This window comes from Gobius niger (genome assembly GCF_951799975.1).
Source record: "Gobius niger genome assembly, chromosome: 10".
NCBI classification, from domain to species: Eukaryota; Metazoa; Chordata; class Actinopteri; order Gobiiformes; family Gobiidae; genus Gobius; species Gobius niger.
In genome coordinates, this window is record NC_136861.1 from 26,998,819 (window position 1) to 27,021,975 (window position 23,157).

The 23,157-nt window shown below is 44.1% G+C and overlaps 2 protein-coding genes across 3 annotated transcripts; both read right to left on the minus strand.

Annotated features, from left to right (window-relative positions):
• Window positions 1-399: 399 nt before the first annotated feature.
• On the minus strand, window positions 400-8,299 carry LOC306969420 (casein kinase I). 2 transcript variants are annotated; one of them, XM_079565039.1, is made up of 11 exons: window positions 8,066-8,299; window positions 6,134-6,224; window positions 5,410-5,520; window positions 5,164-5,312; window positions 3,785-4,013; window positions 2,787-2,957; window positions 2,263-2,411; window positions 1,986-2,181; window positions 1,757-1,863; window positions 1,480-1,539; window positions 400-1,387 (listed from the first exon to the last, which is right to left on the minus strand). In XM_079565039.1, exons 2-10 carry the CDS (start codon window positions 6,207-6,209, stop codon window positions 1,507-1,509), a joined length of 1,221 nt encoding a protein of 406 aa, XP_079421165.1. In that variant the 5' UTR covers window positions 6,210-6,224; window positions 8,066-8,299; the 3' UTR covers window positions 400-1,387; window positions 1,480-1,506. The 2 variants fall into 2 exon arrangements, with proteins under 2 accessions (XP_079421165.1, XP_079421164.1); XM_079565038.1 differs by having other exon boundaries at window positions 1,757-1,896.
• A 696-nt stretch (window positions 8,300-8,995) lies between these two features.
• Window positions 8,996-22,661, minus strand: LOC306969756 (trinucleotide repeat-containing gene 6B protein-like). The gene is made up of 21 exons (XM_079565470.1): window positions 22,357-22,661; window positions 21,386-21,469; window positions 21,245-21,266; window positions 20,701-21,105; window positions 18,010-20,343; window positions 17,731-17,883; window positions 17,469-17,653; window positions 17,318-17,380; window positions 15,057-15,209; window positions 14,817-14,954; window positions 14,404-14,613; window positions 13,980-14,093; window positions 13,698-13,905; window positions 13,482-13,604; window positions 12,304-12,471; window positions 12,011-12,160; window positions 11,827-11,919; window positions 11,436-11,651; window positions 11,286-11,350; window positions 11,049-11,188; window positions 8,996-10,720 (listed from the first exon to the last, which is right to left on the minus strand). Exons 2-21 carry the CDS (start codon window positions 21,440-21,442, stop codon window positions 10,162-10,164), a joined length of 5,556 nt encoding a protein of 1,851 aa, XP_079421596.1. The 5' UTR covers window positions 21,443-21,469; window positions 22,357-22,661; the 3' UTR covers window positions 8,996-10,161.
• Window positions 22,662-23,157: the final 496 nt, after the last annotated feature.

The following is a 23,157-nucleotide window of genomic DNA, read 5'->3' on the forward strand; positions in this document are numbered from 1 at the left end:
TTTTTCGAGTTTCACCTGTAGATAAAGGTTTGAGCTGCCTGACACAAGGCCAACAACTTTCAACTATTGAGACACAAGGACACAAATATCACTACTGATTTGTGAGCAACATTATTCATTTTTATTACTTCATAAAATATACACAAATACTGTTGTAAATAAAGTGTGTTAAAGAACTGTACAAGATATCCGTACACAATACATAAAGTGAATTCCCCAGAACCCCAAACTGAACATTTACAATGCCACTGGGTCATGATGGCCTGTACAAAAGTAATTACACACAATACATGGTTATTTACACATCCCTGCCTTACAACTATATCTATTTGAAAGACATCAGAAAGTTGCCATTAAGTAAAATCCTTAAGTTGACATCACAACATATTTTTTTTGAAAGAAGGAATACCCCAGTGCTGCATGTCATGGGCAAAAATTGAAAAAAAATAAAAATAAAATATGTGATCAAATTAATATTTGCAGGGATCATCGTACTCCTTCTACAAAGTGAAGTGACCCAGCTGGCACAGTAAAAGTACCCCTTCCCACAATTTAGTACTTTATATATGCAAAATCCGGCCCCAGATCACTGCATTAGTACGTGCTTTTCTAATAAAAACAAAAACCTCCAATTTGGCTCCTCACAAATTAAAAAAAATATATTTACAGTGGACCTTAAAAAAAATGAAAATTCCAAACCCAGGTTTTTGCTTAACCAAGTCTGGCCCCAGTTGGTTATAACTTCAAATAACAAAAGAATATAAAAAAGGTAAGGTAAGTATCATAAAAATTGCAGCTTTGATGAGTTAGCTGGTACACACAGCTATGATCAACAGAAAGTTTCCCGAGGCGTTCTCCCTCAAGAGTGTGTCATTGCAAGATTTATGGTAAATTCTTCAGTTTACCGAAATAAAAACAACAAATAAAAAGTAGGGAAGCTGGGGATTTGAATGAACATTAAATAATACAGGAATCAAGCTATGTGGTATGAAAACAGAACAATAACGCAACAGCTCAGAGACTTGCCTATCCCATTATTTTGCCTTTCTTGAAATCCTAACTTTTCACCTACCTAGATCCGCTTAAGAAGCTGCTGTTACTCTCAAAATGCTGAAACGTCAACATTTCTTTTAGTGCTAAAACATAGATGCAAACAGATCTTCACATTGAACACAATGGGAATGTGGAGAGGAACCCGCGGGTACCAAAGATGCAACACTGATGCACAGATATCGCTTGTGAAATGTGGTTGTGATCCTCGCTTCGACAGGAAAAAGTGGACTATCATTTCGTTTGAATTTAATGTTTTGTTTTTTTATACAAGTCCATGTGTCCACTGCATCAGTCTTGTAGAAGAAGGTAAAAAACAAACCAAGTCCTCTTAGCTCTGTAACCAAAGATAGAAACACAAATATCAAAACACTTATCCAAGATTAGCACCTTTTTTTTTTTTTTATATGGAAAAATCAGCAATCTTACCAGTAGGTTTGCGGAGGACACAGAGCTTTACTTCCCCATATGCTCAAATGGCACGCTGACCTGTAAAAAACATGAAGCGAAAATAAATATTATTCTTGAGGACTTAAAGTTGAAACTGTGGGTGTCTATAATGTGTGAATGAGACGGTTTCTAAAATATGTGTTCCTGTCTTAAATAAACATGCTTGGTGTGGTGTTATAGGCCACTTTTGACCAAGGAAAGACATCGAGAAAGCAGCTCATTAATATGGCAGGACTGGAATGCTTAAATCTTTTACCTGTGACGTGGAAATCCTGGACTGGTCGTGCCGAGCGGTGAGGTCAGATGACGACACGTTGGCTGGAGCACCTCTGTGTAGCCGCATGCTCACCTTCCTCTCCCTCTCTGCACGAGAAATTGCACGAGGTGATGAGTTGCCTATAGTGTTCATTTAAGATGTATAAAAGAAAACAAAAATCAAACTAAAATTGGCCTGTGAAAAAGTGTAATGATGACCCCGCACTCACCCGACTGTTGCACTCGGGAGGCGGGGTTGGACATGGCTTGCTCTTGACCGTTGCGGACTCGGTTTGCTGCTCCCGGGTTGGAGCCGGGCAGGATGCCCCGGGCGGCTGACCCTCGGGGGGCTCCTCCAATGCGCTCGTCCCTCTCCTCTCCCGTCCGCCTGTCTCGTTCTCCGTCTTCTGCCGTCCTACTGGCGCCCTGGGAATACGATCCATAATTATTACAAATTGCATTTTGAACAACAGTGCGTGAGGAAACAGGACAACGTTTTAAACTTACAAATTTGAGCATGTTCCAGTCAAAAACGTAGTCGTAGGAGAAACCTTGCCGGTGAAAAAGGTTCCGGAAAAGTTGTCGGAGGTACGAGTAATCTGGCTTGTCGTCAAAACGGAGCGAGCGACAGAAGTTCAGGTATGTTGAAAACTCAGCTGTGGGAGAGGGGGAGACATTTTAGATCAGCTATTGCGCCCCTAAAACAATGAGTGTTTTAAATGTGTGATTATACAAAAGCTCCAGTACTGCCCATTATTGTACAGATGATTGTGTATAAAAGGTATAGTGTCAAGGCATCTAAACTTACAGATGCGGGTTTTAATTTGAACAATTACAACTTCATTCCCTAAGAAATGAGTTGGGAGTATCTACAGCTAAAAAAGTGGCATTAGCCTTTCATCATAGCTATAAGAGCCGAGCATAGCATTATCTGGAGCATTGTAGATCCAATATTGGAAATCTTTTCCTGACAGAAATCCGGTAAGAGGGCTTAATCGAGTGTTGGACTGTGTTGGAGAGTGATTACTTACAGGGGTATCCTTTGCACAGGACTTCGATGGGTGTGGACATTTTCTTCTCGCTGATTCGCTCGTACTTCTGTCTCTTGGTAGCGGCCTTGAGCCCCTGCCATGGCAGCGAGCCCAGGTTGAAGTACATGAGCACATAACCCAGGGACTCCAAGTCATCCCGCCTCGACTGCTCTGTAAACGAGAGAGGAGAATGGGAGACATCAGTAACAGGATGTTTTTTTTTGTGCGTCAGCAAAGCAACAACGAACACATCCTGCCTTTACAGCTCAATATAAATATAATTCTCTTACACATCGTGTATGCAGTTCAGAGCAAATACAGTGTGGTTGCAAAGACTTCTTAAGTAGGTCAAAAGGGTACATGGCGATATTGCACATGGCGATATAAGCCTATTATTAGTATAGAATACCAATAATAGGCTTATAAAATTGCAACAGGAGGGCAACGAGGCCAGCAGCACACGATACATTGGAAATGGGTTGTGTTCTTGTGACATCACATTGAAATGAGGCCATAGTTTAATGCCGAGATGGAGGACAGACCTGAATTATATAGTAGAGTATGCGTTTTAACTGTTTTTCCCACCAAATATTAAGAAAGAAATCACAAACTTCCAAGTTCATCTGTCAGCAAGAACAAATGAATGTTAAGACGCGGATATTTGTCAGTGTAACATAATGTGTGTGATAATATCCTTATGTTCACTGATATTATTAAATGTGGTTGTAATAAATGCCAGCAGGGGGCACACTTCCTTCTTTCATACACCAGGGCAACAGCAGCACAGACGGTGTTAGTTAAGTTTGGTGAAGGTGTCTGGACCATAAAACACAGAGGGACATCATGGAAGTCTCTGCGTGACGTCTGCTGTAGTGTGGGCTGGTGTTTTTTTATGTGTGTAGGGCGTCAGACTGAATACGCTCATTATAGGATTATAGAAACAAAACGCCACCAGGGTTTGGCATTGCAACATTATTAAATCCTCACAAATGACTTACCGATGCCCAGGTGAGTGTTGATGGAGGCGTAGCGGGCTGTTCCCGTCAGGTTCTTGTTCTCCCTGTAGGGGATGTGCTGGTGCGTCCTTGCATCGCGGTACTTCTTCGCCAAGCCAAAGTCAATGATATACACCAGGTTCCCCTTCTTCCCAAGTCCCATGAGGAAGTTGTCGGGCTTCACGTCCCGATGGATGAAGTTTTTGGAATGGATGTACTCGATACGACTTATCTGTAAGTAAGTAAGAAGCCATTGATATGCAATACACACAAAGAAATAACACTTTACATATCAACATTTATCAGTAGTAAATAGTTCATAGAAAACTACATCCAGCTATAGACTGGTGTGTGATATCTGTAAATATTGGGGGGTTGGAGGGTCTCCAAAATTTATATCAAAACATTGGCGAGATATTAGTCACTTGAACAGATCAAAAGATTCATATAGCAGGATTAGAAGCCTATAATCCCCCTCAAATAATGATCAGGGTGACTTGACCATTTGGATATTTCTCTCAAAAAAAGTCTCTCCCATGGAGCTCTATCCACCTGACTTCATCACATCATCACATCATTATGCAGGTCAATGCACAGATACAATATTGCTCATGGCTCAAACACAACAAATCTTACATTATAGAGAATGGTAAAGATATGCATTTAAAAATAGAACAGGCAAGTTTGGAGCAAGATTTACAGAAATGATTGACAAATACATGTTATTGAAATGTTTTGTGCCACCACTTTATGTACAATGACCTGGAGAGTAAAAGTACATTTAGATTTAATTCTCGTTTAGTTTTGGCAAACATCTTTATTGGCTTTATTTTTAAAAGGAAACCCTGTTAAAGATACAGTGACTGCTGGAGCAGAGAAAAGTGAAGCATGAACTATGACACTAACTCGAAAATGCACAAGGATGGAATGTATTCTACTGGAGCCTTAGGGTCCAGAGTCTCGTGCAAGGTTTAAATATAGAAACATAAACTGAGAGAAAAACCCAAGTGGGTCATGCATTTGACATATGCATGTGACCATTTCATCAATATTTGGTACAAAAAATACCCCAAACATATCAAATGATCAATGTCAATCAAACACATACAGGCTCTTTCTACAGTGGACATAAGTTTGAGGACGAGGAGACGCACTGGGAAGCATGCAGCAAAACACGTTTGAGGAAAGAGGAATTTGAGAGGCAGCAGGAGGTAATTCAGGTAAGAAGTATTTGTAAGTGTATTTATGCGATGCTCAACAACGCAGACTTAATTACAGGTCTAGTGCTAAACCATTTCAAGAATTTAGACCAAATGAACACCTGTAATGTTATGGATGGAAGTCCAAGCTATATCAGATCTACAAACATGTCTGTGTCCTACCATCTGGTCGGCCAGCAGCAGCACAGTCTTGAGGCTGAACTTCCGAGAGCAGAAGTTAAAGAGGTCTTCCAGACTCGGGCCGAGCAGCTCCATGACCATCACATTGTAGTCCCCCTCAGCACCACACCACTTTATGGAAGGAATTCCCACTGAAATGGACCAACGCACAACGTCAGCAAACAGATTTTACAAGTTCTGAATCCTATCATTCAAGTCGAGTTTGGTAATGGTCCGGCTGATCTGTACCTCCTCCTTGCATCATCTTGTAGAATTTGCTTTCAATGTGCAACTGTGGATGTTTGGTCTTTACACACTCCAGCTTGATGGCGACCTCTTCACCAGTGGCAATGTTGGCACCTGTGGGCAAAGGCAATCATTAAACATAGCTCGAGTGTCCGGGCCACTCAACAGACCCCACTAAACTGGTTAATTAAGACTAGATATCTTGTGAGTGATCCACCTTCTTTAAAACTTTCCCCAAACCAGCTGAAGTCATGAGGTGGTGCCCTTCTGTGTCTGGCAGCTTCACCAGACTTATTTGGATAATTTTATTTCAGCATTAAAATCGCCTTCACTACAAATCTAGGTAAAAGATAAGCCTTTTGTATAATCAGAAAGAAGAGCTGAATAGATTGACTTCCAAACACCTTGTTTTTAGTTCTAAAAATAAAACGAAAGCACTTCAAAGGGTTTCATAGTTCATATAATTTATGGACATTTATAGTTTTCACCTAGATTTTAATTTGATGAGGTGTAAAAATCTGCTTAGTAACTGATAAGCGAGCAGCATACTGACATTTACATCACAATTTCTTCAATTTTAAGTGAAGATCTACTGTGGCTGAACAAGATCAGAATCTACTGGCTGTGCCCACTGCTTCAGGGCATCTTTACCATTGCACAAGAGTGAATGTCTTCGAAGACGACTGCACTCACCAATGTACAGTAATCATCTAGTGCGTAGACTTACCAAGGTAAATGTCTCCAAAAGAACCACTCCCGATCTTTCGCCCGAGCCGGTACTTGTTACCCACTCTCAGCTCCATGGTTGAAAAACGTCACTATGATAGAAGAAAAGCACAATGGAGAAGGTTGACAATGTGGTCTGAACAAAGTGAAATCACCCAAAAACATCTGGCTGGCCAACTAGTTTATGATCACACTTGCAAGTCATGTAGGAGAGCGGAGATTGCCCTACAGAAACTCACATTAACATTCTAGGAAATGGCAGCACGTGACAGAGAGACACGGGCTTCACGCACTGTGCCACTATACGACTTAGTGGCCCATGTCTCTGTCCAAGCACAAGCAGCAATAAAAGGCTTCATCCGTGTCAGGCAACGGTCAGCATTGGAGAGAGGAACTCAGTGTCGCCAATAGTTTTTAAAAACACATTAAGTTTAGACTCTAAACAAACTCCTGTCCTGTAGCTACAGCAAAGGCCTGTGCAGTCCCGTAAATAAATAAAAGCATTCTTATAAATTCCAAAACAGACTAGAGAAAAATCAGAGAGATGCCATTATGACTGGCCTTAATCCAAATCCCCTGTAGAAAACAAGCCGTGTCTCATGACGTCTCAGTGAACTCAAAACAAAGCATCCACACACTTCTCAATATTGTGGACATGCCATCCATGCAGCACAAGTCATTTATTTACCACAACAATGCTTCAACATTACCAACCATAACAAACACCAATTCTAGAGCAAACATGCATCATGGTTGTATGTTTAAGAGGGTTCACAGTAGGGCTGGGACAAAACATCGGATCGGAATACTTTGTAATGCAATACCAGTATCGCAATACTTTCAATACTTGAGTTTGGAGGCATTTTTTCCTATGCACTCCTGAGTTTTCCAGTGACAGTTACATGCACTGACCAGAAAAGGCCTCTGTTGTTGTTTTAAGTCATTATCTATTTGTCATTTTCATTAGGAGAAAACAATTATTTCTGATTTATGGCAGTCCATGTCCAATCACTTTTTATTTCCATATCCATCCCACCAGCTTCCAGCACATGGCACAACCACTGACAGTAGAATCAGCACAACTTTAACTTACTTCCTGGGGTGGTCACCCGAGCCCCAATGCTCAATATAACGCTTTCGTCGAAGTGATTGTTGCACAATACAAATACTACGCTATTTTCAAACACATAACACCATTATCACATATAGTAACAGCCTCCTGGTGCTTTCCGAAGTGGAAACAAGTCGATGCCGCTGACATTTGTGGATCATCACATGCGCCTCACTCCGCCTGTCACTGCGATCCCACGGCTCGTGCTGCACACTCGAGCAAACAAAATAACCAAAACTCAACTTCAAAGCATGACTGACTCTTACATTTGCTATATCTAAAAGTTGAACGTCAGTGTAGTCAGATACGTTGCTCCATATGCCATTTGACCAAGCGTAAACTAAAGGGAGAGTATTTTTGATAAACTACTGATACTTCGGTATTTAACGCTATGTCGACTGTATACACATGTAGCGAACAGGCCAGAGATGTCAAAGGACACAGTGTCCACAGAAATAATGTTTGATCGTGAATGAATCATGTCTGACAGTGAATAAAGCTCGAGTCTGGACCGAGGCATCCCCGTTACTTCTGTTAGCACAGATTAAGCTAGGAGAGATGCGTACACAGACCCGTGATCCGCTCGTACTGCACCACTAAAATAAACAAAACCAAGCCTCAAATGTCCAAGATACTTTAAATTAAATACATTTTGGGGTATTTTCAACCGCACGCATAACAGTGTTGGTCAAGTCTGTTTAGATATCCATCCCACGGAGGGCCCCCTCCCCCTCTCCTGTAAGCCGAGAATACGACTCAGATTCGGACGAATCAGGCCGCTTTTCCCCCTTGGTTTCTGCGGTTCCCCGAACAACAACTCACCCGATAATAGGTTCGTTAGAAAGCTGTATCGATGCAGGTTCTGATCCGATGGTTGTCAGTTCGATAGGGGCCTGGGTAAAAGCGGATGGGAGCGGATTCTGGCGGCTCTCATACCCCCAGCTCTATGCTCTGTCGTCGGCTACACTCCCTGTTGATAGTCCCTTAGAAGCTCCAGCAGCAACGGCCGCGCTCCAGTCAGGCTCCTCTCCTCCTCTCGTTACTTAACACGCTCCCTTCACATGATGTCATGACGGAGACACGTCATGCGGCCACTACCCACAAAATACTTTCTATTTATTTATTTTACTTTTAGTTTGTCAGGATTGCTATTTAGGAGCATATAGACTACAGGCACTAAACATGTATAATAACTTACATTTTACATACTTTCCAGCCACACAGTAGTGTTTGCATTACTGTTAGGCTAAATTTAACATGCTACTTTGTTTTGGCCTATTGTTTATTACAGCCCAACTATCTTACCAATTGTACCACAGAAGTTGATCATTTCGGAGTAGGGGCTTACAGTGGGATGACGAGGGGGTTAATTAGGATCGGATTGTGAATGCTACTGGGAGGGCGACAGATGGGACTTTCCTGCCTGTTCCTCCAGTGAAATATTGTGCACTGGACTTGTATCCAATGTGTTCTCTTTAAAACCTTGCAGCAGGCAAATGGACAACAACCTCGCTACAAGAAGAGCCTGGTTTATTATCACATTACACTGGAGTCAAAACAAAAAAACTTAGAAGCGAATACTTTCATCTTTATTAATCTTGTTCTCATGTTTAAATAAAATTTCCTTTGTAAAATCTCAACAAAAACACTGAACAGGAGTGTTAAAGCCTGTCTTAATTTAAAATGAATACACAATAACAGAACATTAAAAACGTACGGTAACTCTTATGCATCTGTAAACAACCCTCCCCACCCCTCCCTCCCGCTCAACACAGTTTGAGAAGATTTGGCATGTCCATTCTCAACGCATATGCCTTCAGCTCTTTGAATCATTAAAATGTTCTTTTTTATTATTGCAGATCAGACAATAAAAAAGACATCCGCTAATAAAAAAAAAACTTCAAATGAAAGAAACAAAGCATTAGTGCCAATAATTCTTAACACAGTCAGCAGTATATATCAAATGCACTCAAAACATTTTGTATAGACCTTCTGTATTATAGTAAGCAGCCTTGCCCACAGGCAGAAACATGCATACAACATACATTCACACACAAACTGGTGGCTCAAATCCACCTACTTGGTCTCAACGTCTCACTCATACTTGATGTCCATAAAGTGTGCGATACTGCGCTTGGTATCAGCACATGGGGGAAATGCAACGTAGCCTCAACTCAAAACAACTGCCTGCAATTAAACAATGATCACTGCAACAGTAACAAACATTTTTGAGGGAGTTAACAGAGTGCGTGAGATACAACAGTAGGAGGTCAGCATTTTGAAAACAAAAACAAAGATTTTCAATATTTTCACTTTCAAATTAAAACCATACATAACTGAAAAAAATAACATACACAGTAAGATACAGTTCTGTTGTCAGGCAGAACACTTTGCATGTGTTTAGATTCGGTCTCCATCTTTACAGAGATGTAAATACAAACTGCACTTAAACATCACATCATGTAGTTTGAAGTTGTATACAATGAAGACAGTTTATAGTGCTGTCTGTCTGAAGGCCTGTCTGTATTTGATGTGTGCATGTGGATGTAAATCTCTTGACTATCTATTAAGCATAATCCATTCAAGTCTTTCAGACCAACTGACTTTTCATTTGTTTTTAGGTTTCAAGTCTAAGCAGTTGAAATCTTCATCTGTGGAAAAAAGGCTGATACACATCTAACAGTCCCTGCAATTTATATAATAGCTTAAGTCTGGCCACAAGAATGTGTAAGCAAGTCTCACATTTCTGCTTTGTGTGTGCACAATAATATGCATACCATGTACTAGTATGTCTGTGTCTTTATATGTGCACTACATTAATATGCATACTATGTCAATGTGTAAGTGTGCTAAAGTACATATGTAACCCAGTGTATGTTATGTCCAACCCACAACATGGTACAAATAGGGAAGGCTGGTTAGATGGAATCAGCCCCTCCGCCCAACAGGTCACCAGGCAACAGTGCTGCAGGGCTGTCCATTTGGTGCCTCTCTTCCATTTGTGGTGCCCCCCAGAGGCTGCTGCTTGTATATCCTTGTGTCATGCCACCCCAGAGCCCAGACCTCCCAGGCTCCACCCCACCAACTACCGCTCCCTCCGCAGCCCCATTGGTGCTCCATTGGGAGAATATTCCCAGTCCAGATCCTTGGGCTGAGAGAGTTTCTGAGGAGTTGCCCGTACCATCCAGGTTCTGCCAGCCAGAGGCGGACGCCCTCACACCTGGCAGACCTGCTCCACTGTCCCCTGCTCCTCCATTCCCACTCTCTGTAGAGGTGGTGCCTCCTGACGCACGCTCACTGCCCGGGGAGCTGCCTCCACTACTGGCCACAGCACCACCTGCAGAAGAACTTTGGGCCCCACCTGCTACTACCGCCCCTGGACTGGTACCTTCTCCAGCCTGGGAATGTGCAAAATAGCGAGCAACTTCCTCCTCACTGACAAACTCCGCCAGGATTGTGGTGTTGCCCAGGACACACCTGTAAGAAAAATAATGGACTGAATTCATGTTCTGCTGTTAAAGATTCACTTGTTTGTCAAAGTCATGTATGCATAGTGTGGAGCATTATTTATTCTATCCAGTTTTACTTGATGTTAAATTAACTTTTATTACCACGTCTACCATGATGGATAGTACAGTTGACATTCTGCACCTACACTACTCATCCAGGAAGGATGTCATGTCTTGTCCAAGGACACAACAACAGTAAGCATAACCGTAAATGCACCACCAAGTTTTGTGGGAGTCTCCCCTCATCAGCTCATGTATGTAAATGTGTGCTTTAGCTATGCAAGAGGTTAACGTACATGTGCAGTGCACCCTGGGCCTTGGCTGCTTCCTGCCGGCTGCTGTAGCGAATCAGAGCACTGCCCTGGGTCAGGCCAAGGTGGAAGGTCAGCAGGGGTCCATGCTGCATGCATATCGTCCTCAATGTAGAACCATCAATCTGTTGAAAATAATAAAGACGGAGAGAATTTTGCCAGTTAGCCATACCACTAAAGCTTCTTGTCAACCACCAGTTGATTAGTGATTCGTTTTATTACCTGAGGCGTCAGATTGCTGAGCAGTAACCAACAGCTGCTCCGACAGGCTGTACCATCACTCCAAGCTGGAATAATGACAAAAAATTATAAAGAAAGCTAAACATATTGATTGTGTTATGTGGATTATTCTATTGAAAACACAAGCTGTACCTTGCCCAAATCTTGACTCTTGGTTAACCCCACCTCCTCCCCATCCACGGGCCAATCGTGGGCCTCCGCCTCCCCAGGGGGAGGGAGAGGCCTGCTTCTGATTAGTCAAGCCAGGAGGGGGGCGTGGCAGCTGTGAGCTGTTGCGATTGGTCTTCCACAACTTGTTTTGTCCGATGGGTTCAGGAGGCCAGCTGGGCTTGTACTCTGAGTACTTTCCTGAAGAGGAAATGGAGAGGTGGGGGAGAAAAGGAGGAATTATTTGAACAAATGAACCACAGAAATAAGTTAAGCTTTTTTCTTCCCCCAAAAAAGCCAGTAGAAAATGCTGGGGAAAAGATTGTGATAAAAAAATCCAGAGTCTCAAATTACAGAGGCATGCAAAGAGGAATACCTGTGCTGTGTGCATTGCTGAGGGGGCTGTCTGAGGCACTGTAGGGCCAGGCACCTGGTGAAGGCAGCGAGGTGTTGAGGGAGGGGTTTGGCCCTACAGACAGGAGGAATCACAAATGGAGCATTACGTAACAGAATGGTTCACAGATAGGTCCAGGACCAGCACAAATAGGACTATAAGGCACCTATGTTGTCTCTCAGCAACTGATGGTCTGAGTCGTTGAGTCCTGGGGGGCCAGGAGATCCGAGAACACTTCCTCCAGGGGTCATGTAGGGGTCAGACTCTGGGTCTCCACCGCTTTGGATTCCCTTCCACGGTACACCTGGCTGAAATTCTAGTAACAGAACACAAAAGAGGTTATAATGTGTATTTCTACATAATTAAAAAACACAAGGAAAAGAAATGATTGAGCTAAACGCACACACAGATCTTTTTGATACAAACACGTTTACAGTTTTAAAGGCAGGATGGACCAACCTGGAGGCCAGCTGGATGGAGCTGGTTTGTGGCCTAATTTGCTGCCTGGAGTGCGGTGCCAGTTGTCCACAGAACCTTGAGGAGGAATCCCCAAACCATCACCAGCCAGCATGTCATACTGAGAGAACGGAGAGCCCCCTCTAATCTTCATACCACCTGCTAGAGGACCTAAGACACAAATGTATTGTTCTGTTTTAACCGTTGACTTAAGGTTACTAACCCATAGTTATAGGCCTAACAAAGTTAACATGTGATTAATAAAAAAAAAAATTCACATTTATCATGGATTATCGCGTTACATGTTTTGGCCTGATACACTCCCGTATTTGTGCGTGCTGCTGACTGAAAGGTGCATTACGGGCCAGTTTAGTTGGTCTTAGGGGCAGCAATAATGTCACACCATGATTAACTCCTTCAGTTCTTACTGACGAGCCCATATTTGCCACACAGACATGCAGCAGATATACAAAGTCAAACACTGAGCCAGCAGACCTCGGGTAACGGTTGAATGCACGCGTTCAAATGAGTATTCGGACAAAACATTGCACCAAACTACTTTACAGAAAGCAGAAAGATTCTAGGCTTCTTGTATCCTAGCAGCGTGCGCATGCCAACCATATAACCAGTTAAAACTGCATGCAAAAATGCTTTTGCCGCTGCTGCCAAACTCAAAGCTTGTTTGAATATTAACGCAAAACCGGTAAAACCGCTGCTGACTGCCCTTTGCTGATTGGTTAACTCCACTTCCTGTTTGCTTGCGGATACGCCGCTGTAGAAATTAAGTAGATGCCGACTCTTACCAGACTCAATCACTGGTACAGCGGTGAGTCTGGATTTTTCCAGGCAACAGATTATGACCAAGATTGGATCTTACGCATTTGTCTGCGCCTCTGACAATGCACTGGATCCATCATTCACCGCACCCCTTACAAAGCTACGCAGATTTCATGTGTTTATGGAGGAACTTTGCAGATCTCGAGTGTCTGCAGCCGTCAGTTTAGTGGTCAAGTGATGCTGACACACATGAGCAGAGCCCTGCAGAGCTTATACATTTAAACATATAGGCTAAAACTTGCACCGTCACTTGAGTACGATGCATATCGTCAAATTTTAGCACTGTGGCACGGTGCATTGTTACACCCCTAGTGTCTTGTGTTGCATAACTTCTGTTGACGCACCATTTTTGAGTGAAGGGTCAGGGGGAGATGGAACTGGAGAGTGTCCTTCCATCATCCATTTGAAGCGGGACTGCTGTCCTCCTGTCTCCTTCATTCCTCCCATCATGGCACCCAGCTCCAGTCCTGACAGATTCACAGCATCCACACACATCAGACCAATGACAAATAGACGTTATTTTAATGACATACGACAAGACTGGACATGGACCGTCTTACCAGGGTACATGCCATGTGTTTTGGCGTGAAGATCTGACAATGGACCGCCCATGCCTGGATTAGGAAGTGGGTCAACAATTGGTTGTTTGGAAATGCCTCCCAGATGAGAAGGGGACAGTTTAGAGTTTGCTCCGACTGGTGCTTGTCCTCCAGCCCCAGTTTGCTGCTGCTGCCTCTGTTGCTGCAGTATCGCCATGATCCGTGCCAACTAGCAAAAACAGGGGTCAATTGCTAAGTGTGAAACGACAATGGTACATGAAGCGGCACACAACGGACTGGTACCTGCTGAGGGTCTGACTGCTGCCTCACAGGCTGAGGCTGTGGAAACTTCCTCTGGTTTGAAAACATTGACTGCTGCGTTGGCTGCTGTTGGTGCTGCAGCAGTAGCTGACAGGCCTGTGATTTAAAGTCAAGACAAAAATGAGGCTCTATCAAACGATGCAAACTGTTAGCGTTAATTTTACTGAAGTTGAAATTCAGAGGAAGTACAAATTGAGTTGAATTAACTTTGCACACAGCTGGGAACACAGTTCGAGACCTGTATTGAAATAAATGTGCTCTTGAGTTGAAACTAGAGTATGATGGTGCTACGGTATTACAGAAAAGTGGGGTATGCACAAGCACATGCCAACAATAATAAAACGAATTATTAATGTGGTGCAGTGACTATTCTGATGACTGCTGTTAATGAATCATTGCCACCTACCAGATGGAACTGCTGCATGTGAGGGTATATGTTGCTGAGCATTGCGAGCTGCTGGGGGGAAATCTGAGGAGGAAACACTCCCCCACCGACACCTCCCACGCCTCCAACGCCTCCAACACCTCCTACACCTCCTACACCCCCTACACCTCCGGCCACTCCTCCCATACTGCCACCAGGAGAAGGCATCTGCTTCAGCATAGGACCTGGCACCTACATGTCACACAAAACCCATTTAAATGAACCTGTGACCACAAGATGGTCCTAACCATAAAACAAACATGATTTCAGTGTTTAAAGTCATTTAACAACAACATTATGCCAGTGTCAGCTTAATTCCAGATCTTAAAGTCTCTTAATCTTAATTTACATTTCTTTCATTGAACTGAAATTTTACCAATGTTGAGTCCACAGACCTGAGCAGACAGAAACTGATGAGGCACTTGAGCACGTAATCCAGGGGTAGGGTTCATGGGATGCATGCCCGGCTGGTGCATCCCTCGAGACTGGGGCATTCCTCCACTGTTGCCAGAAAACACTCCATGACCACCCATCTGTGGGAGACATATGATTAGATAAGTTTATTTCATACAACTTTTAACTACAGTGAGTTAAATGTAAAACTATAAATAACATTTAAATAAATGAAGTAATACCTTTTCACCATAGGGCCCCATATCGCCGGGACCCATGTCTTTTGATCCAGGCATACGGTAACCTCCAGAACCTCTTCCTCCTCTGCGCATGTCCCCATTATAGTCACCCATTCCTCTCTTTTCACCGTTTTTGTCAACATTAGGATCATCCCCCTACAATGGCAAATTCACATTCATTACATCGTGTCCTTTGGTGACAGAGGCTAAATCCTTGTAATACATGTAAAACAGCAGGATTAGTCATTATTTTTATTCAAAAGGTGCTACTAACATGAAGCTTTCCCCACATTAGAAACACCCAAGACAACAGGTGAAAATCAGCATCTTTGGTATAACATCAGTCTTGTGTCTGGTCAATGTGATTTTGTCATGAAGCTTTCATGACAAACAAATGCTTTGTAGGAAGTGTTAAATATATCAGGTCAACACGGGTCCTAATTCATTACCAGATTTTTTTTCACGCGAGGATTACTCGTCACTTAATCTGCAGAGTACAGATGACGGTTTAGAACTTTTGTCTACGAGGGAAACTCCTGTAGGACTGAGAGCTTCCAAAAACAGATTACTCAGGTTGAAGACAATGACAAAATCCTTTTGTTGATTCTGTGCTGGTTTTGGCAGCCCTCTTAGTTGTAGTCTTTTGAACGAAAAGGCTTTAGTTTTAGTCACATTTAGTCATTTCTAAATGTGATAGTTATAGTTCACGAAAACTCAAAAAATGTTTTATTAAATTTCATGAAAAAAAAACAAAAAAAAACAAGCTAAAAATAGCTCTTTGGTGACTGAAACATGATGAGGGGTTTACAATTTTCGTTGATGAGACAAAAATGGTGATTTGTCTAGGCGTTCACAAACAGGGCTTGAGGACGGAGAACACACCCAATACACGTGACAGAGGTGCTCTCTCTCCCCCCGCACTCCTGTGAGAGCGTGGAACTGACATCCCTGTCACTGGGGCTTAATCTTTTCTCAGGACAGTGAGAAAAGGACAGTCAGAAAGCAATGATCAGAGGAGGAGGAGAAAGGCCGCCCTTTTCACATCATTATATTTCTGCCAATTGTGCCTGTTATCTGCCTTTCAAAAGCTTGATACAACCAGTCAACCTTGATCTCAATTTCCAATTCTTATCGACCTAAATTAATTTGTTGAAATACTATGCAATTCTTTTTTTATACTGAAATGGATACGACGAAAACTAGTTTTAGACAAAAACCAAGACACATAGAAATTACTAAAATATGATTATGAACATTTTTAAAGAACATTTTCATCTTAAAGTCTTAAAGGAATAGGCCACCGTTTTTACATACTGAGATATGTTCTTACCTTAGCTTTGACGAGTTCTTTAGGACCTGTCTGGTCTTCCCCCGTGCCTTCAGTCACGTAAACACAGCGCAGACGGCATTAGCATTTAGCCTCTCCCTCTCTCCACTATAGCTCCAAACCAGGTCAAGATAGAAGCTACCAAGCTCTTCCACGTTTTCCCTATTTAAATATGGTTACGTGAAGTGTTACACTACAAAGTATAATTACACAAAACTAAACAATGTGGATTTTCTAAGCCGATAAAAGGGGGAACTATATTGTAAGGCGTAATAATACCAGGAGTAGTTCGAAATCCGCGCAGTAATCTTCACTTTACTGCGCAGTAATCTTCACTTTACTGCGCAGTAATCTTCACTTTACTGTGCGGATGCCAAATTACTCCTGGTATTATTACGCCTTACAATATAGTTCCCCCTTTTATCCGCTTAGAAAATCCACATTGTTTAATTTTATGTAATAATATACTTTGTAGTGTAACACTTCACGTAACCATATTTAAATAGGGAAAACGTGGAAGAGCTTGGTAGCTTCTATCTTGACCAGTTTTGGAGCTATAGAGGAGAGAGGGAGAGGCTAAATGCTAACGCCGTCTGCGCTGTGTTTACGTGACTGAAGGCACGGGTGAAGACCAGACAGGTCCTAAAGAACTCGTCAAAGCTAAGGTAAGAACATATCTCAGTATGTAAAAACGGTGGCCTATTCCTTTAAGACTAAATCTAAGACTGTGCCACTCTGTGTGTGTTAAAAAAATCTAACAAAGTACAATGATAAAATTATGAGTTGAAGAAACTCAGTTTGGTAGTTACAGATTTGTGTGCTGCATTCATGATCGACCAGAGCCTTACCAGTGGAAATTGCGCTGGGCAAGTGAACTAAACCATCTCAACACATCTTTCTTCATTTCATTTTACGGAGAATGCAAATAAAGACTTACCATAACACCCATATTTGAGAACTGACGTGACATTGGGTTAATCCAGCTATCACCTCCTCCTCCCTTCAAATACGAAAAATAAAAGAAATACAGTCACGTAAAAAAGTAAATGTTCAATACATTAATACATACATTTACACTACACACGCACCTTGAGGTTGCCCCTCTTCCCTCCGTGACCCCACCCTCCAGAGTTGAAAGAGGAGCTGCTTCCCTGTGAGCCAGCGTTGTTCCACACTCCCCCGGGACAGTCGTCATCCTCGTCCCAGCTGGAGTGGCGGGACGCAGCCATCGAGCCTTCCCCTTTGCCACCCCAGTTCTCTATTGCCTTGGTGCCTGTGTCCACAGCAAGACAGATGGTTACAAACCTACACAGCTCATGAGCAAACTCGACACTGACAGCCTATTCTTACCAGATTTAGCAGAGCCAGAGGAAGGGTTACCCCAGCCAGAATGTTTTCCTGGTTCATCTGAGTCACCCCAACCTGCAGCAGCCTCTGACGCCTGGCCCCACCCACCAGTGCTATTATCCACACACTGAGCACCTCCTGCCCACACACCTGGCCCTGTAGAGTGTAAAAGGAAACCATATATATGCCAAAATAATCTGCAAATTATCACCTGCTCCTTGGATAAATATTACAATCAAAACCATCTAACCAAGTCTTTGGAAGGTGGTGTTAGTCATTTACCTGGTTGCTGCTGGCTCTGTTGTCTTCTCGGAGTTGGCTGCTGTATGGACATAGTCGGAGGCTGTTGACTGTGACTTTGGGTCGGAGCGGCGTTCTTATCCCACAGGTTGACATTCTTATTGTTGTAGCGAATGGGGTCTCCCCAAGCTGAAGTGCCATCATCGATATCCATTTTGCGACTGATGGACTGAGGGGACGGTTCCTCCCATCCACTGGGCTCCAAAGAGTCTCCCCCAGCCGCAGGGTTCTGGGGAATGGGGCCAGACGTCCAGCCTGTACTTTGGTTTGGATTTTTGGGTGGTGGATCTCCAGTAGCGGGCCTGCTGCCCCACCCCCCTTGCATGGGTCCTCCTGGCAGCTGGCCCTGTGATTGGTGCTGTTGATTCGGGGCTTTCATTGGTGCCACTTGGTTGTTTGGTATCTGTGCTGTTGCTGTATGGAGCTTTGCATTGCCCCAGCTTTGAAGAGACTTACCTTCACCCACCTCTCCTCCTCCCCACCCCCCTCGGTGAGACCCTCCCTCTCCCCATGACGAACTCTCCTCAGAAGTGCTCCCCCCTCTGCTCGGTCCATCACTCCATCCTCTCCCAGATGAAGAGTCTCTCTGCCCCCATTCGCCGCCCCACCCACCTGCCTCTCCCCCTTTTCCCGAATCTTTCCACCCTCCAGTCCCTTTATCCTCCGGACCCTCTTCCCACCCAGTACCCTGTTTGCCCCATTTACTCCCTGCTTTGCTGCCTCCCCACTGCTCTTCATTCGCCCATCCCTTGTCTTGGGTTTCAGTGCCCCGTGCCCCCCAGCCCCCCTCTGCCTTCCCCTGTTCGCTCTCTGCTACCTGATTGGTGGCCCTTCCTCCTTCCCAACTTTCCCTCGCTGAACTTGAATTAGGATTGTTAGCCGTGTTAGACTGGTATCCGGGACCGCGACTAGTGCTAGTGTTTACATTTGCTGATGAGAATGAAGTGCTTTTTTCATGCCGGCTGGACGAGTTAAGATCCCAGGCCACATTCTGTCGGATTTGGGTCTGGCCCCAGCCTGTGTTGGACAGAACCCTGGGGTCCAGGTCCGATCGATTAAGCATACTCTGTAAGGCCACGTCTGCGTTGGTCTGGTGGGATTGGTGGCACTCAGATGAAGTTCTCTCTGCCCTCTGTCCGCCGCTCCCAGCTGTAGACCCCTCACCCCTGCCCGATAGCTCCCCTTCAGTGCTCTCCCCCACTCTCCCTTCCCCACTCTCTGCCCCCTTCTGATTGTCCCATGCTTTTGTCATAGTTGCGAACTTTGGTGATGCAGAGTCTGGCACAACACTGTCACCACTACTGCTACCATCCTCGCCTTTTCCACTTCCTATTGCTAAGTGACCCGAACCACCCCCTCCCACAGTGCTGTCCCACTCCCCATCTGGACTGCACCCCACTCCTGCTCCCTGAGATACCACCGGGGTATTTGAGCCGCCATCCACACCCCACGAATTTCCTTCTTGCCCTTGAGCGTCTGCCTCCATCGGGGGCATAGCTCTCCAGGAGGAAGCAGCAGCTGCCATAGCGGAGGAAGACAAAGTTGTACCCTCTTCTCCTTTTGCTTCATCATTTTCTTTATTTGGTCCGACTCCCTCCCCAAATTCTGTTGTTAGGTTTGCTGCTTGCTGCTGCTCTCCATTTCTGGCACCCAAAGCTGTTCCAGTGTGCTGCTGCTGCTGTTGTGCCCCTGCTTGACTGGCAGATGAGTTGGTGGTGCTGCTGGCAGAAAATGAAGAAATCACAGATGAGTGCAAAGGAAGGCTATCGCAAGCCGAAGCAGTTGTCCCAGACTGTTGTGGCCAGGCAGAGGGGTTCGAGCTGGAGTTACGATTGGCACCAGGACTATCTTGAAGAAGATGGGAGACTTTGGAATTGTGAATAGCTGCTGATCCTTGCCCCACTTCCACCTGAGAGGCCACGACGCCACACGACTGAACACATTCGTTAAGCGAGGACGAGGGGGAGAAAGGAGAAAGTGCCGAAGAATCGTCCATGTTCTCTCCCCCTCCTCCCTTCTGCTGGATGTTTGTCTCACTCCATGAGGCACTGCTGTTGTTATTGTTACCACGCTGATCTTGCTCCCGCGTCCCTTTGACTACTTCCTCTGAGCATGCATCAGGCCAGTCCGCTACAGCCATCCCATCTGCTGCTGTCCTCTCGCAGCCCTGAGAGGAGGAATGGCTGCCAGAGCCTGCCCCCCATGTGGAACTTGCATAAGTTGGAGTAGTACTAATAGTAGTAGAAGACGACAGAGCAGTGACAGATGATGGGGATGAAGTATGGGACGAAGGGGAAGATGAACCCAAGTTAGAATCTAGGAAAAGAACACACCAAACAAAATGTACAATTTAAACACAAGTCATAGACAAACATTATTACAAGCAATTGCGAAACTTTGAATATTTACCAATTTAGAACATTTTGTGGGAGTAGTAATATTCTACTGATGTAAGAAACTTTTAGTGGTTCAGCTATTATAATGCACAATGTCGGCAAGATACTGCTGTTGCCCCACGCCTTGAGGCTGCCAATCTGCACCAATGGCCTCCCCGACCACTTCCAATCACTCACATTCATGCAGAGAAACCACCAACCTCCAGTATAAGGCCCACTATGCACTTTGTCCCTGTTAGCTTTAGAAGTTACACTCAGGCTTATAACCGTCACGCACCTGTGGCTCCAGCTGTTTTTGCATTGGGGTTGTCTGCTCCCTGTGCAGTGCCGCCACTGGCCTCGTCTGCGCCTCCTCCCCCCAGCAGCATGGAGGACAGGGGAGGCTGGCCCCTCTTCAGTAGCACTTTGTGGTCCTGCTGGCAGCGAAACCTGGGTGGAACCTCTCTGGACATGAATCGTTGCTGCTGGGGAGTCTGGCTTCCAGGAGAAGACACGGAGGAGGGCTGTCCGTTGGCCACAGAGGTCCGCTGCTTTGCATTGTTCCCGGCACCAGGAGCAGCTGGTGCAGAGGCGTCGGCAGCACTGGGACCGGGAGAGGAAGGAGTGACGGGGCCGGGGCACGGGGACACTGAAACTGGACTGGTGTGCGGCGGGCCACCAGGCGCCGGGGCAGATTCTGGCACTGAAAAACAAAATTCATTTGTGGGTGGACTAATAAAGCATTTCCAGCGAAGGAAAAGTGAAAATATCTTAATATCTAAAAAATGCATGCACAGTCAAAACTACCCATTATGTACAACATTTTGAAATTTAACACTCACCTTTGAGTTTCTGGTCTGGCACCTGAGACAAAACAGAATCAATACAGTACAGTAATTAGTATAAAAGCAAAAGGTTTAAATTAACAAAAAATAAAGACATATGCTTTAGTAACAATGCAGTATTTGTTTGTATTAACTTACCTTCTGTGGGGTTTCCCTTTTCTTTTTTTCCTCTTTCTTCTTTTTCTTGTCTTCCATGAAACACCGTTCCCTTTTTGGATACTTCTGTTCGGAAAGAGATGCATTGTCAGTTGCAAAATAAAGACATGAGTATTATCCACACTCAGAATTACATCTGTAGTGTGTGCAAAAGTGAGTACTGCAGCTGGGGCCATGTTGTTGGAGCTGTAATGTTAGCCAGGGGAAGACAGCTTGACAACCTGCCTTAGTATCCTCGCCTCTCACTGCATAATTCATTAACAAGAACATGGACAACACTGACTTTGCTGGAGCAAACAGGTTGACTAAGAGTCCTTTCAGCTTTTTGTCTGGCTCACACTCACTACTTGTGAGGAAAAACGAAGCCACATGTTGGTCTCTCAGCTGACCCTATAACCAAAGCCAAAGCTGATATGCAAAAAATAGTCAACATTCTAGTCACGTGACTTGCGTGTGCAAAACGAAGCTAAGAGGGTAATCCTGAGGAAATACACATCCACGTTGATTGAGAAAGAAATAACTCATCAATTACATTACATTATGGTGTCAAAAATATTTACAAAACTTAAGTTACACAGCACGGAACTCTTTGCAAATTTGGCAGCAGTGATATTGTCAGTGGACATTAGAACAAATTGAATACTGAATGTTCTCACGCCATGACCTAATGAGGCCTCAGGCAAAGGTTCAAAGGTTGTCAATAGCCAGTAAAGCAGTGCACAAAGCTGCAGTCTTTCAGATGAACACCCACCAGCTTAAGAAATAAACGCACTCAATGGTGCTATTCCCTACATAATTAATAACGAGTCAAACCATATCAAACAAAATGTACAAACGGTAGTGACGTTTGCAGCAAGCGATTCTTCATGCACAGGTTTTACTCAGTCCACAACATTAACGTCACATTTATAAAACGCCACGAAAAAAAATGCAAGCGCCTAATAAACACTTACCTCGGGAATCACATAAAGTTAAGACATAAAGTGCTTCTGTGCAAAAAATCTTGCAGACCTGCTGCTAGCAAGCTAGCAAAGTAGCTAGGCTAGCGAGCTAGATCTTCGAGGCTTTCAAGGCGAACTTGTAAATGAAATGACATCAACAAAAGACGAAATGCTTGTCGGTAAAAACGCGGTAAGGCGATTTTCCTTTTTGTGTAATCGCGGTTCTCAAACTGCATATAAATCATGCGTAACCACTTGTCTACTGTCAGACGCCGAATGATCGGTTAGTTTACTATCGGCCATTTTGCTTCTCTGGAAGCTTTAGCAGCAAATGATATCACCAGCTCCGAGCCTGTTGTTGATCACAGAGGGGAGGAGGCGCTGCGGAGCACACTCTGTGCACCAGGGGGCGCTGTCAGGCCGACTGTATAAAAGACAAGGGGACACTTCTTAATTTATTTCTGCTCAACTTTCTCCCTTTGCAAAATATAGAACTTCCTTGATGTTAGTGACTACTGTCTACTGTCTACTGTCTTGGGCAAGACACTTCACCCTCCTTGCCTCCAGTGTCTGCGTACATTGGTGTATGAATGAGCGCGTGAATGGTTGGTTGTTTCCTTGATGTAGAAATGTATTGACCATTTAGAGGGCCGGATACCTCTGGTCTAAAGAGCCAAAGTATGAGGTGAAGACTTTCTATAATTTCATTTATTTGACAATTTCAAGACTTTAAGATGTAGTAAACATCAGGATATACTGGCACAAGGCACAAAAGAGCATTCAATCATTCATGCCCATAATAATCAACACTGT

Bases quoted from the DNA above. Each gene is read 5' to 3' on its own strand.
- LOC306969420 (XM_079565038.1), bottom strand. From the start codon at position 6,209: ATGGAGCTGAGAGTGGGTAACAAGTACCGGCTCGGGCGAAAGATCGGG. The intron at 5,313-5,409 runs GTACAGATCAGC...GGTCCATTTCAG, and splicing joins CAAGATGATGCAAGGAGGAG to TGGGAATTCCTTCCATAAAG. The intron at 2,412-2,786 runs GTAAGTAATCAC...CCTCTCCCACAG, and splicing joins CCTGTGCAAAGGATACCCCT to CTGAGTTTTCAACATACCTG.
- LOC306969756 (XM_079565470.1), bottom strand. From the start codon at position 21,442: ATGGAAGACAAGAAAAAGAAGAAAGAGGAAAAAAAGAAAAGGGAAACC. The intron at 17,884-18,009 runs GTAAATGACTAA...TACACTCTACAG, and splicing joins ACAGAGCCAGCAGCAACCAG to GGCCAGGTGTGTGGGCAGGA. The intron at 11,189-11,285 runs GTAATAAAACGA...TATTTTCAACAG, and splicing joins TCAGCAATCTGACGCCTCAG to ATTGATGGTTCTACATTGAG.